We start from the raw sequence: 14,612 nt of genomic DNA, 5'->3' as shown, positions 1-14,612 counted from the left end.
GTTTATTCCTACTCTTTGCTTCCTGTCCGCCAACCAATTTTCTATCCACCTCAAAACTGAACCCTCAATACCGTGTGCTTTAAGTTTGTACACCAATCTCCTATGTGGGACCTTGTCGAAGGCCTTCTGAAAGTCCAGATATAACACATCGACTGGTTCTCCCTTATCCACTCTACTAGTTACATCCTCGAAAAATTCTATAAGATTCGTCAGACATGATTTGCCTTTCATAAATCCATGCTGACTTTGTCCGATGATTTCACCACTTTCCAAATGTGATGCTATCACATCTTTAATAACTGACTCTAGCATTTTCCCCACTACCGATGTTAGGCTAACTGGTCTATAATTCCCCGTTTTCTCTCTCCCTCACATTAGCTACCCTCCAGTCCTCAGGAACTACTCCAGAATCTAAAGAGTTTTGAAAAATTATCACTAATGCATCCACTATTTCTGAGGCTACTTCCTTAAGCACTCTGGGATGCAGCCTATCTGGGCCTGGGGATTTATCTGCCTTTAATCCATTTAATTTACCTAACACCACTTCCCGACTAACCTGGATTTCCCTCAGTTCCTCCATCTCATTAGACCACCGGTCCCCCGCTATTTCCGGCAGACGGTTTATGTCTTCCTTAGTGAAGACAGAACCAAAGTATTTGTTCAATTGGTCTGCCATCTCCTTGTTCCCTATGATCAATTCACCTGTTTCCGACTGCAAGGGACCTACATTTGCCTTAACTAATCTTTTTCTCTTGACATATCTATAAAAGCTTTTGCAGTCTGTTTTTATGTTCCTTGCCATTTTTCCCTCATAGTCTATTTTCCCTTTCCTAATTAAGCCCTTTGTCCTCCTCTGCTGGACTCTGAATTTCTCCCAGTCTTCTGGTATGCTACTTTTTCTGGCTAATCTGTATGCTTCATCTTTTGTTTTAATACTATCCTTGATTTCCCTTGTTAGCCATTGCAAGAAAATAAAGTTGCAAATGACCTTAACTTGTCAAGTTCCAATTTATTTTCACAAACTCTGGTCTTGTTAACAGATTTAAAAATCTCTTTCCAGTCTTTTGTCCACCATCAGTCACCTTGTTCTGGATGAGGTTCACGAGAGGAGCTTACAGTCGGACGTACTGATGACCATTGTGAAGGACATTCTGGCCTTCAGATCAGATTTAAGAGTGATACTAATGAGCGCAACTCTAAATGCTGATCAATTTTCAGTGTACTTCGGTGAGTGGAATAGAAAAACTCCAGTGGAATCTCAACCTGTTGGATTGCTGTCTACTGCTAGCACTGTCACCTATTTAGTCGCAGTGTGGTGGGCAGATGGTAGGCAGCAGTCCAGCGAACACCAAATAAAGCCAAATATATCAAAGTATTGGTTTAACTCAATGGGTCAGGCAGCATCTGTGCTGGATAGGATGGATAGGTGACATTTTAGGTTGGAAGCCTTCCGTTTGAAGAATGGTCCTGAATAAAAGGACACAAAAGTGCTAGAGTTACTCAGCGGGTCAAGCAGCATCTCTGGAAACATGGACAGGTGACGCTTTGGGTCGGGACCCTTCTTCAGACTGGGACAGTGTCGCTATCTAGTTTGACTAACATTGAAATTACCCAGTCATCTCCATTCTGGATACCTTCTTGCAGTGTGCATGGCCTGCCACTGGTCTGGGATTCACTGCATGCATCAGCATTCTCAGACTTGTGTTTCTGACTTATGAAGAAATTGACAGGCATGGACCCCTTGCATAACATGGGAACTGCCTGTGTTAATGTCTGTGGGTACAATGAAATTTACAAAAGAGAATAGTCAATAGTAATTCAACCTCTGCATTTGGAATCCTGGCCATCGTTGTACGGGGCAGTTGGGGACATTGAGATCTTGCATAAAAGTTCATGGATACTCCACTGTAGTTATAGACACGGCTCACTTGAGTTTAACATTTGCTAGCCTTTATTGCTGTTCTCATGTAACCTGACCCAAATTATTTCAGGATCAGAGTGAGTATCATTCAGAAACATATTCAATTGTGACAGTTTTGAGGAATACTAGACCAAGTGGACTGTTGGGCCCAAACCTCTCCTGCACCTTCCCCCCTCCCCTCTCCCTCCCTCCCTCCCCCTTCCCCCTCACTCCTCCCCCTTCTCCCTCACTCTTCCCCCTCACTCTTCCCCCTCACTCTTCCCCCTCCCCTTCCCCCTCCCCTCCCCCTCCCCCCTCACTCTTCCCCCTTCCCTCTTCCCCCTTTCCCTCCACCTTCACCTTCCCTCCGCCCTTCCTCCCTAGGGTATAGATTTAAACTTTTAAATGGGAATAACTTAAAACATATAACACCGATTTCAATGAAACTTCTTCCATTAGCACCAAAGGGACAACGGTGAATAGGGTGGGCCTAAAATTGTCACGCTACCGTGTGCCATTTTGGCTGTATTTCAGGAACAAACAAACAAACGAGAGTTTTAGTATATAGATACTCCAACATGAACAGCTCTCGGTAGCATGCAGGCAATGGAATGGAGATACAAGCAACTGCGGGTGCTGGTTGACAGAGAAAAGATACACACGGTCTTGGAGTAACTCAGTGGGTCAGGCAGCATCTCTTGAGAACAAGATTGGTCAGTCTAAAGAAGGGTCCAGACCAGAAATGTTACCTATTCATGCCCTTCAGAGTTGCTGCCTGACCAGCTGATTTACTCCAGCACTTTGTGTCTTTCTAGAGACAGTGTATCTTTGTAACTAATTGTTACGGTGGGTAAATATTTTGTTCATAATTATTATTTGCTATGTTTTCCTGCAGGCAACTGTCCCATGCTGCATATCCCAGGATTTACCTTCCCTGTGAAAGAATACATTTTGGAGGATGTAGTTGAATTGCTTCAGTAAGTCACTTTGTCAATGGTCTGCTGGATTTTTGAAGTTATTGTAATGAGATGTGCACAGAATGTTCTGTTCCCTTTGCCAAGTGTAGAAATTTGTATTCATCGAAAAGAATGGAATACATAGAACAGTATAGTAACGGGCCCTTCGGCCCACGATGTTTGTGCCGACCATGATGCCGAGTTAAACTGGTCTCAGCTACTTGTACATGTCCACATCTCTCTATTCACTACACTTCCATGTGCCTATCCAATAGCCTCTCTTAAACACCACTATCATATCTACATCTGCCCCTACCCCTGGCAATGCGTTCAAAATACCCAGCACTCTGTATAGAAAAAACTTGCCCCTCACATCTCCATTAAACTTTCCCCCGCTCATCTTGTAGCTGCACCTTCCAATGTTAAACATTTGCACCGTGAGATGAGGGTTCTGGCTGTCTGCCATATCTATGCTTCTCATAATTGTCGAGTCATACAGCGTGAAAACAGGCCCTTCGGCCCAACTTGCTCACTCCGACAACATGTCCTATTTCCACTACTTCCATCTGCCTGCGTTTAGCCCACATCCCTCTAATCCTATCCTATCCATGTACCTGTCTAAATGTTTCTTAAATTTTGCGTTAGTACCTGCCTCAACAACCTCCTCTGGCAGCTCATTCCATACGCCTTACATTGTGTGTAAAAAATTAGTTACCCCTCGGGTTTCTATTAAATCTTCCCCTCTCACTTTAAACCTATGTCCTCTGGTTCTTGATTCCCGTACTCTGGGCAAGAGACTCTGGGGTTACCCAATCTATTTCTATATTTTATATACTTCTAAAAAGTCTCCCCTCAAACTCCGATACAATGAGCAGTTGTTTTTAAAATCTGCTGAAAATCAGTATGGGGAGATTATGATTAAAATTAATTGACAGTCTCTGCTCTTATTAATATGTGTATTTGCATTTCGCATCAGCTATAGTCCGCAAAACCAAGAAATTCGAAGACCGTCCTCCAAGAGAAGGTTCATGCAAGGCTGCATGATGCGACCGGACAAAGAACGTGTGGAAGAGGAATATCAGGAGCAGTGGCCTGCGTACGTGAGAGAGTTGCAAGGAAGGTGCGTTATGGTAACAGAGACATTTGTAGGATTTACATTCAATTTTAAAACAAACCAGTGGAACCTCAAAGTGCTCAGACCCAGAAGCAGCTATGGAGAGAGAAACAGTTAATTTTGCAAGTTGGTGACCTTTCATTAGAACCGGCCACACATTGGCGCAGCTGGTAGAGCTGCGGCCTCACAGCTCCAGAGTCCCGGGTGCTGTCAGTGTGGAGTTTGCACATCCTCCCTGTGACCATGTGGGTTTCTTCCAGGTGCTCCGGTTTCCTCCTACATTCCAATGTTGTTCAGGTTTGTAGGTTAATTGAGCTCTGTAATTTGCCCCGAGTATGTAGGGAGTGGATGAGAAAGTGGGATAACATAGATCTAGTATGAACGGGTGACCGATGTTCAAGTTGGACTCGATGGGCCGAAGGGCATGTTTCCATGCTGTATCTTTCAATCAATTCCAGAACTACGTTTCTATTTATTGAGTATGATGTGACAATCAAACTGACTCCCTTTCATCTTTCCATTCCTCTAGGTATTCTGACAGTACAATCGAGACCTTGGAAATTCTGCATGATGATGATAGAATAGATCTTAATCTGATTGTAGCTCTTATAAGGCACATTGTTCTCTCTGAAGAGGTAAGATGTTTATTTTAACAGATGTATAAAATTTTTGAAACATAGTCTATTCAGTTTGAAAGTGCACAATGCGTCAGAATAAAGTATTGATCGACAATTTGTCTTGAAATGTTGTATATTTGGGTATTTTTAAACACTCTCCTGCGTCAAATCACTCCAATTCCTAGTTGTATTTTTGGCGCATACATTAACTACCGAGAAGGGAACATCACTTTTAAGTGCCCTGCAAACCGGCTGTTCTTTAAGATGTTTTTGAGGTTTTATTTAATGTAGTTTTCTCTCTCACAGGAGGGTTGGCCTTTTAAGAGAGCTACAAACCTTGTGGTTATCTTTGCTTAGGTTCCCAATCAATGTGCTTGTTTGTTTAGTTTAGAGATACGGCATGCAAACAGGCCCTTCGGCCCACCGAGTTCACACAGGCCATCGATCACCTCTTCGCACTAGTTCTACGTTATCCTAATTTCTCATACACTCCCTGCACTCTGGGGCCAATTTACAGATGACAATTAACACGCCTTTGAGATATGGGAGGAAGGTGCAAGCCACATCAGTCACAGGGGAGAATGTGCAAACTGTGCAGAATGTGCTGAGAGCACCTGAGGTCGGGATTTCACCCGGGTCTCTGGCACTGTGAGGCAGCAGCTCTACCAGCTGCACCACTGCCACGGATAGTTCCCCAGTACCAAGGATCTTTAGCCAGTTACTCAGCCTGTATAATTAGGTGGGCTTAGTCACATTCAATTCTTTAAGCTCTCAGAACATTTGGACACTATGGCGGTGCTCAAATTTATTTCAGTCGCAGAGTTGCAACACAAGTTTTTAATATCCATGATTTATTTGAATAATGTTTAATTTTTGTGCTCTTGTCAAACTGGGGTTGAGAGGGTAAAATAGATCAGCTATGATTGATGGTGGAGTAGACTCAAATGGGCCAAATGGTCTAATTCTGGTCTTATAGTCTTATTTGCCTTGTTTGTTCTCAAGGCAACAGAGGGCGACAAAGTGGCACAGTGGTTGAGTTGCTGCCTTACAGCGCCAGAAACTCAAGTTTGACCCTGACTATGGTGGTGTCTGTATGGTGTTTGTACATTCTCCCTGTGATTGTGGGTTTTCTCCGGGTGCTTCAGTTTCCTCCCAAACTCCAGATATACAGGTTTGTAGGTTAATTGGCTTCTGTAAATTGTAAATTAGTGTGTGTGTCCCTAGTGTGTTGGATAGTGTTGGTACATGGGGTGATCGCTGGTCGGTGTGGGCTGAAGGGCCTGTTTCCATGCTTATCTCTAAATTAATTCAAAGCTCTATTTTAGGTCCTGACCCAAAACATCACCCATTCTTTTTCTCCGGAGATGCTGCTTGGCCCGCTGAATTACTCCAGCATTTTGTGTCTATCTTCAGCAAAATTCAATAATCTAATCGTGTCTTCTTGAAATGAACCTTTCCTGCAGTTACTTAAATAATCCTGTGTTTACACCAAAAGGCTTTTGGAATGGGCAACAACGTGCACTTTGATTTCTACCCATGTTTTCCCTGAGATAATCACGCAGCAGTTAGCTTAATAACCCATCTATACCATTTAATAAGATGCTTGAGCAATTTATACCTCAGTTAAAAGGGTGATCTCTTAAACTCTGCAGCATTAGTTATATATATGGGGCTTCAAGGGCTGTTAGTGATTAAAGAGCAATTGAGGTCCAGCCAAATGCCTTCAGACAGCAAAGTCTTGCCACATTAATCATCTTATGGTGTTTCAGTGGAGGAAGCTAAGGAAAATGCAAACAAATTATGATGTTCTCTTTGTGAATCATGTCCCCTTTTCTACTCAAAATGGTAGTTTAGTTTAGAGATACTACGCGAAAACAAGCCCTTCGACCAACTGAGTCCGCGCTGACCAGTGATTTCCGTACACTAGCGCTATTACATTAGGGACATTTTACCATTTTTACCGAAGCCAATTAAACTACACGCCTTTGGAGTGTGGGAGGAAAGCAGAGCACCAAGGGAAAAGCCACACGGTCATAGGGAATACGTACAAACTCCGTACAGACAGCACCCTTATTCAAAATCGACCCTGGATTTCTGGCACTGTAAAGCAGCAACTCTACCACTGCCCCTCAGTGCCGCCCCTTGGTTGCTATGAAGGACATTGAACTGAGAATTAGAGATCAGCTGGTAGGACATCATCAGGGTAATGCTGGTGTAGGAGAAATTATTTATCCACCTATTAACTCCCAACTTTCTTCTGTTCTAATATATTTCACACTAGTTTTTAATGTTTTGCCAAATGCCTGTAAGTCGTTGTGCAAATTTGCATTATTGCAAGTTAAGAATGTATCAAAGCTAATTAGCATAGCGTTTCTAATGGAATGGATGAGTGTTTTATTTATTCCGTAAATATTCTGGATGTAAAGGCTACAAATCTTGTCTTAATCGTGGAGCATTTATTGATTGCGTTCCAAACAGTAGGATTCAGCAGTTTTGTGATGACAATGCACACCATTGAACTAGTCTAACTAATGATTTATTATGTCTCTGATGCAAAATGGGTACTCCTCGTATATTAATGTATTAAAATTACTATGTTTCCAAAGCAAATTGGTCAAGGAACCTATTTAGCATCTGCTTTTATTTGTCTATTATCATTGGTACTGACTTCAGTGACGCTTGGACTATAACCTATTTTGCAGGATGGCGCCATTTTGGTGTTCCTTCCTGGCTGGGACAATATCAGCACCTTGAATGACCTTCTAACTGCACAAACCATGTTTAAATCAGGTAACAGTGATAATAGCATTCTTTGTTGTGGGGTTTTGGTGACAGCATGATCTTGATGGTATGGATCTTACCTAAGGGCAGTATGGTGGCACACCGGTAGAGTTGCTGCTTTACAGCGCCAGAGACCTGTGTTCAAACCAGTGGGTGCCGTCTGTATGGATTTTGTACATTCTCCCTGTGACCTGCTTGGGTTTTCTCCAGGAGCTCCGGTTTCCTCCCACACTCCAAAGACTAATTGGCTTGGTATAATTGTAAAATTGCCCCAGGTGTGCGTCGGATAGTGTTAGTGTATGGGGATCGCTGTGGGCGTGCATTCAGACTATGGGGAGTTACTGGGGTGCTGGAGTAACACTGTGGATAGGGAGCATCTCTAGAGGATACGGACAGGTGTTGTTTTGGGGTTGGGACCCTTCTTCAGACTCCAGCGCTTTGTGATTTAAATTTAAAAATTGGTAGCTCCTGAATCCAAAATCAGCAAAGGAAATTGATTGAAGATCAGGAGCCAGTGCCCCTTTGGTTCATGACTCTGAAGTTGTCTTTGGATTTAAAGTTCTGCATTTGCTTGATCGATGGGTACTCTAGTGAACAGAAGGCAGTGCTTTGCGGTTCCACAGATCTCAGTGCTAGGTCCCATGACTTGCAATATATTTCAAGTGTTCAGAGTCCAATGCAAGAGGGATGCTTTAAAAAATCCACAGATTAAAAGAGACGTGTGATTGATAGAGGAGGGAAGCTGCAGACTGTCACAAGTCATTAATAAAGTAGTTGGGCAGACAAATGTCAAATTACATTGAATCTTTGAGAAGTAGACGATAGTGCAAACAAAGCCAGTGCATAGGAAAGTGTATGCTGTGGATGGAGGTAGGAAAATAGTAGATGAAACACTTTATTGGTTGAGGTATGCTTATAAAACAGCAGGGAAAAGGAGGCCATGCTAGAGTTTAATGTGTGGCACAGTGGTGCAGTGGTAGAGTTGCTGCTTTACAGTGCCAGAGACCCGGGTTAAATCCTGACTACGGGTGCTGCCTGTACGGTTTGTACGTTCTTCCCACACTCCAAAGACATACAGGTGTGCAGGTTAATTAGCTTTGGTAAAATTGTAAATTGTCCCTTGTGTTTAGGATAGGGCTAGTGGTGATGGCTGGTCGGTGCTGACTCGGTGCGCCAACGGGCCTGTTTCTCCACTCTCTCCAAAGTCTAAATAAGTTCATAAGTCACAGGAGCAGAAGTAGGCCATTCAGCCCAGTGAATGTACACCACCATTCAATCTTTCCCTCTGAGTTGGGTTTGCGTTTAGTTTATTGTCATGTATTGTCAGGTACAGTGAAAAGCTTGTGTTGCGTACTATCCAGTCAGCGGAAAGACAATACAATCTCATTCTCCTGACTTCTCCCCATAACACTAACTCCCTTACTAATCAAGAATCTGAATCTAAATAGTTGAAACATGGCTTCTGTTCCCCACAATGCAGGAAGGACATAACACTAAGAGAGGAAGCAGAGAACATTTTACAAGGGCATTGTCATGATTGGAGAGGTTTTTGTTGAGAGTAAATAAAAACACAATATGCCAGAGATACTCAGCAGGTCAGGCAGCATCTGTGTCAGAACTGCCGTTGACTTGAAACAAACTATTTCTTTCTTTACAGATGCTGCCTGACTTGCTGTGTGGTTTCAACATTTATTTTAAATTAAGGGTTTGGTCAACAAATTGGAGGGTATTTCAGGGAAAATATTTTCATCCTATATGTTACGAGGGTTTAGTTTCGTTTAGAAATACGGCGCGGAAACAGGCCCACCATGCAGACCAGCGATCCCTGCACTCCAGCACTACCCTACACACTTGGGACAATTTACAATTTTACCAAGCCAATTAAACTACAAACCTGTACATCTTTGGAGTGTGGGAGGAAACCGGAGCACCTGGAGAAAACCCGTGAATGTCACGGAGAACATCCAAACTCTGTACAGACAGCACCTGTAATCCGGATTGAACCCGGGTCTCTGGCACTGTATGGCAGCTACCCTGTCACTGTGCCACCTCCTGGAGGGTCTGGAACTCATTCCTTGAATTGATTTATGGAGATGTAAACACTTGATGGGCGGAACTGAGGAATCTGTAGAACTCCTCAACGTCAGATTCCTCTGTTCAATCCTGACTAGGGGTGCTGTGTGTGTGTGTGGGGAGTTTGTATGTTCTCTCGGTGACCATGTGAGTTTCCTTCAGGTGTGCTGGTCTCCTCCCATGTCATAAAGATGTGCGGTTTGGTGGGTTAATTGATTGATTGCTGTAAAATGCCCGTAGTGGGTAGTTAACGGTAGAATCTAGGAGGTATGAATGGTAATGTGGGGAGAATCAAAAATGGGATTGATGTAGGATTTGTAGAAATGGGTGGTTGATGGCAGGAGTGGGTTTGATGGGCAGTTTTCATGCTTTATCTATATAACATTTAAAGTTTACACCTGGGTCTTATTTTCACTGTACCTTGGTACACCTGACAATAAACTTTAACCCATATGGCATGTTAGGAGCTGGATTGAGAAACTTTGTTTAAGTCCAAAGAAGGACCCTGTTCTCCAGAGATGCTGCCTCACCCGCTGAGTTACTCCAGCACTTTGTGTTCTTTTAAATAAACCGGAATCTGCAGTTCCTTGTTCAACAACAGTGCTATTTGTCTGGTTGTTGATGCCAAAAAATAAATGGTAGCTTTCTTTACGCAGGAATGTGGAAGCAAAGTCATTGGGTATCTTAAAAGTGGAGATTGACAGATTCTTGATTAGTACTGCAGCAAGGGTTATGGGGCGAAGACAGGAGAATGGGGTTGTGAAGAAAAGGTAGCCACGGTTGAATGGCGGAGTAGACTCGAGGGGCCAAATGGCTTAATTCTGTTCGTATGACTTACAAATTCATGGTTCTTTGACAAGGGAGTTTTTGAGCATTAGAAAATAATGCTATTATTCCAGTTCTGGATGAAATGCTACCCGGAATTTTAGACTGGTGCTATAAATCTAATCAACACTCGAGCTGCCCTGGTGCTTTCACAGAATAAAATTGCTCTCCGGAGGGTTGAATGAAATTTAATATTTCTGGTGACGTGGTGCATTTCCACACTGTTGGTTTTTACTGAAATTTGGGACCCAAGACTAGCTTTGCATACAGAGCAGACACATTGTATAAATCTCACTTAACAACGTGGTGTGAAGGTATATGGAGCCAAAATGTGTGGGTGGACCAGTTGCAAGTCAACAATGGATGATGCAAGCAAGTTAGACTTTTAACTTGGTACAGGGTACAGCGTGGAAACAGCCCCTTCGGCCCACTGAGTTCGCGCCGACCAGCGATCACCCCATCCCCTAACCTACACACTAGGGTACAACTTTACAACCTATAGGTGCCAATTAACCTACAAACCTGCATGTCTTTGGAGCGTGGGAGGAAACCGGAGCAACGGAAGAAAACCCACGTGGTCACAGGGAGAACTTACAAACTCCGTACAGACAGCACCCATCGTCAGGATTGAACTCTGATCTCTGGTGCTGTAACTCTACCATTCCGCCACTGTGCCGCACTATTAATTAGTAATGGTGTGTTAAGGGTAGTAAGTTACAAGAAATGATAACTTTCCTTTACCAATGACCATAAAAAGGCAACAAATACCTGGAGAAAGCTTTCTGGCCCTTCAGTTTGCTTTGCTACTCAGTAACATTGTGTTAAGTGAATATTAAAATAACTGCAGATGCTGGCAATAGAGAGATACAGCATGGAAACAGACCCAATGGAATCCACGCAGATCATCAACCACTCATTAATGCTAATCTATATTGTTATCACTTTCCCCCAGAATCTACCTCTTGCCTACGCATAGGGGGGAATTTACAGCAGCCAATTAACCTACCAACCTGCATGCCTTTGGGATGTGGGGTGGGTGGAAACTGGAGCACCGAGAGGAATCCCACGTAGTCACAGGGAGAATGTGAGATTTCCACAGAGCCTCCACCCGAGGTCAGGATTGAACCCAGGTCTCTGGCGCTGTGAGGCAGTGGCTCTACCAGCTGTGCCACGACTGAAATGAATGATAATCAACCACATTTTCCATATCATCTTGGAATTGTGATTTGCATCCAGAAAACTTGTGTAGGTGTTGGAGGTCTTGTGGAATTGGACTAAAATTCATTAGATATAATGCATTATATCTCCATTATATCTTCAACTTCCAGTTTCTATGTTGCCTGCTGCCAGTTTTTAAGTAGAGGCTCCTGTGTGGCAGATCCTGAAATATATTCTGGTACTGAAGGGTGGTTCAAGGTGCATGGTTTGCGTTCCTTGACATATGGTTCCTTTATTATCTCCTGTACCAAGGTAGAGTGAGCTTTTGTTAAATTCCAGGTCAATAAGATTATTGGCATACATACGCACAATCCGCAGTTAAGCACATAATGCAAAGAAGCAGCCCACTGAGTCCATATGCAAGAGTCGCCAGGTGTTGGCGCCATTTTGCAAGTCCCGGCTGCAGCTGACCATAAAGGCGCATTGCAGCCGTCGCCTCCATCTTCCGCGAACCGTCGTCCCTCTCCTCACCCGGCCAACTTCAGCCTTCGCGCCCCTGGGGGCGCCCCCCACCAGCTGACCCTGAGGGCGAGGCAGGTACGACCACCCTTGTCCAGCGTCTGCCACTACCACGGACTCTCTTCATCTCCTCTCTGGTTCACAGTCTTTGAGGGCGAGCAGGGGCAGGGTTCGGCAGTTTCCTACTCCCTGCTCCGTGATGGGTGAACGAGCACTAATGCACTAATCAGACATGTAAAGGTCTCAATGTTTCATTAAAATGCATCTGGCAAATCTTGCTTTCCATCTGTCTGGTTCTGTGTGCGGTTTATGAATTAGATGCATCTTGTAATGATGCTGAATCCATTCAACAACTTCATTGCCTGGTCTTGCATTCTCCGAAAATTATTCTGGCAATATGGTTAATAGAACAATCTCTGAAGTACTGGACATACCTTTAGAATGGAGATGAGGAATTTCTTTAGCCAGAGGATGGTGAATCTGTGGAATTCATTTGCACAGATGGCCGTGGAGGCCATTGGGTATTTTGAAAGCTGAGATTGACAGATTCTTGATGAGTAAGAGTGTCAAGGGTTATGGGGAGAAGGCAGGTGGATTGGTATTGAGATGGAAAAATAGATCAGCCATGATCGAATGGCAGAGCAGATGGACTGAATGGCCTCATTCTGTTCCTATATTTTATGGTTTTCGAGTACAGTAGAGGACAGCAGTGTCCTTGTAATGAGTGGCATTCTGATTCTTGTGGTTGTCGTAGTGCTAATGTTGTAGCCCAAAACACCAGGATTTCCAATAAGAATTGATATTTACTTTGTACTTTATTATCCTGCAGATCGTTTTGTGATCATTCCTCTACACTCTCTCATGCCTTCGGTGAATCAGACAGAGGTAGGGTAAATTTATTATTACATAACTTTGTTATACCTAAACACTTGTTTTGAGGTTTTAGGAATAATTACTTTGTCTTCGGCTATGAGTTATCAATTTCTCAGTTAAAGTAATCATTTGAAGTTGTCCCCACTTAAAAGTAGACTCTCAAACTAGTACCTGTCCAAATTGAGCATTGTACTATTATTGTTTGTTTTTAATATACTGAACTTTTTAATTGTTTACAGTGTACTATGTTTACATTTAGAAGCAGAGAACTGCAAATGATGGTTTATACCAAAGATATAGACAGAAAATGCTGGAGTAATTCAGCGGGTCAAGCAGCATCTCTGGAGAAAATGGATGGGTGACGTTTGACATCTGAGGTCATCTGTTGTCGGCCCTGATTTGTCCTGGTCTTTTCTCGCCTCCAGTTTTCTCACAACTTCCCCCTCCCCCCCCCCCCCCCCCCCCCCCACCTCTACTTTCAGTCTGAAGAAGGGTCCCAACCTGAAACCTCGCCTATCCTTTTTCTCCAGAGATGCTGCCTGATCAGCTAAGTTACGCCAGCATATTTTGTCTATCTTTGGTACTATGTTCACATATTCTGTTGAGCTGCTGCAAGTACAAATTTTCGGGATGTATGGCAATAAAACACTCTTGACACGGAGACTCAGGTTCGATCCTGACTACGGGTGCTGCACTGTAAGGAGTTTGTACGTTCTCCCCGTGACCTGCGTGGGTTTTCTCCGAGATCTTCGGTTTCCTCCCACACTCCAAAGACGTACAGGTATGTAGGTTAATTGGCTGGGTAAATGTAAAAAAAAAATTGTCCCTAGTGGGTGTAGGATAGTGTTAATGTACGGGGATCGCTGGGCGGCACGGACTTGGAGGGCCGAAAAGGCCTGTTTCCGGCTGTATATATATGATATGATATGATATGACACTGTTATCTGGAATCATTGGCATTGGTATTAATGAGAGAATGGTGGTGCTTCAAGAGGAGTGTTTCATACCAATATGCCCCAATTTTTGCTCTGCTTTGTGTGTACGTTAGCTGTGATAGGTTTTCCCAAATTCTACTGTGGACGTGTGGGAATGTGAGGGGCAGAATAAACCATGCCTGTTTTTATGTGTAAGAAGGAACTGCAGATGCTGGTTTCAACCGAAGGTTCAACCGAAGAAACGCCCAAAACTTTCCACAATTATATATTTTAAAATCTATACCTTTTTTTAAATTTTGAAGGCGCAAACATATATTTTGCAGTTCAGCAATTAATTATCATGGTGCATTATTGTAAATAATTAAGATTGATCTTTCTATTCTGTACGCAATTCTTTGTTCTGCTTCCTCACTCTTTAAATAGTTTTTAATAAATTGACTTTGTTAGCCCTCCAATGACTTGGTAGCTGTGTCATCCATCTCACCCCAAAGCCAGCTGATTGTGTTACTAATACATTTGATTATTAAATTAACTGGTCTGATATGTTTGGATGAATGATTATCTTTAGTTCTCCAAGATTTGGGTTAATTTTGGTAATTCTTTCTACTGATAACTTAATTTAGCGAAGTTGTTTAAATTTTGTTTGCAAAATGGAGATTTGGTAAAACATACTGTTCCATACGTGTTGGTGATACATGGTGAGTTTTAAAATTGTTTGGTGATGCAGGCTTAGAACTATGGATGGCTTACCTCATAGAAAACAAAGTCCTTTTAACTCAATACAATCTGCAGTTGATTTCTAACCAACATTGGGACAAGATCTTCAGTGATGCTTGTCAATCATTTTTACTGATACCTAAA

General features: G+C 43.0%; 1 protein-coding gene across 1 annotated transcript in view; it reads left to right on the top strand.

Moving 5' to 3' along the window:
- The window catches only part of dhx36 (DEAH (Asp-Glu-Ala-His) box polypeptide 36), a 73,505-nt gene that overhangs the window by 27,522 nt on the left and 31,371 nt on the right, over nucleotides 1-14,612 (top strand). The window contains exons 8-13 of the mRNA XM_078410511.1: nucleotides 1,061-1,227; nucleotides 2,796-2,877; nucleotides 3,833-3,976; nucleotides 4,500-4,605; nucleotides 7,290-7,377; nucleotides 12,773-12,828. Of these exons, the coding sequence (XP_078266637.1) occupies nucleotides 1,061-1,227; nucleotides 2,796-2,877; nucleotides 3,833-3,976; nucleotides 4,500-4,605; nucleotides 7,290-7,377; nucleotides 12,773-12,828 (643 nt within the window). The remainder of the gene's footprint in view (nucleotides 1-1,060; nucleotides 1,228-2,795; nucleotides 2,878-3,832; nucleotides 3,977-4,499; nucleotides 4,606-7,289; nucleotides 7,378-12,772; nucleotides 12,829-14,612) is intronic.

The sequence above is a fragment of the Rhinoraja longicauda genome, chromosome 13 (assembly GCF_053455715.1).
Source record: "Rhinoraja longicauda isolate Sanriku21f chromosome 13, sRhiLon1.1, whole genome shotgun sequence".
Taxonomy (NCBI): Eukaryota; Metazoa; Chordata; class Chondrichthyes; order Rajiformes; family Arhynchobatidae; genus Rhinoraja; species Rhinoraja longicauda.
This window is presented reverse-complemented; position numbering and strand designations above follow the sequence as displayed.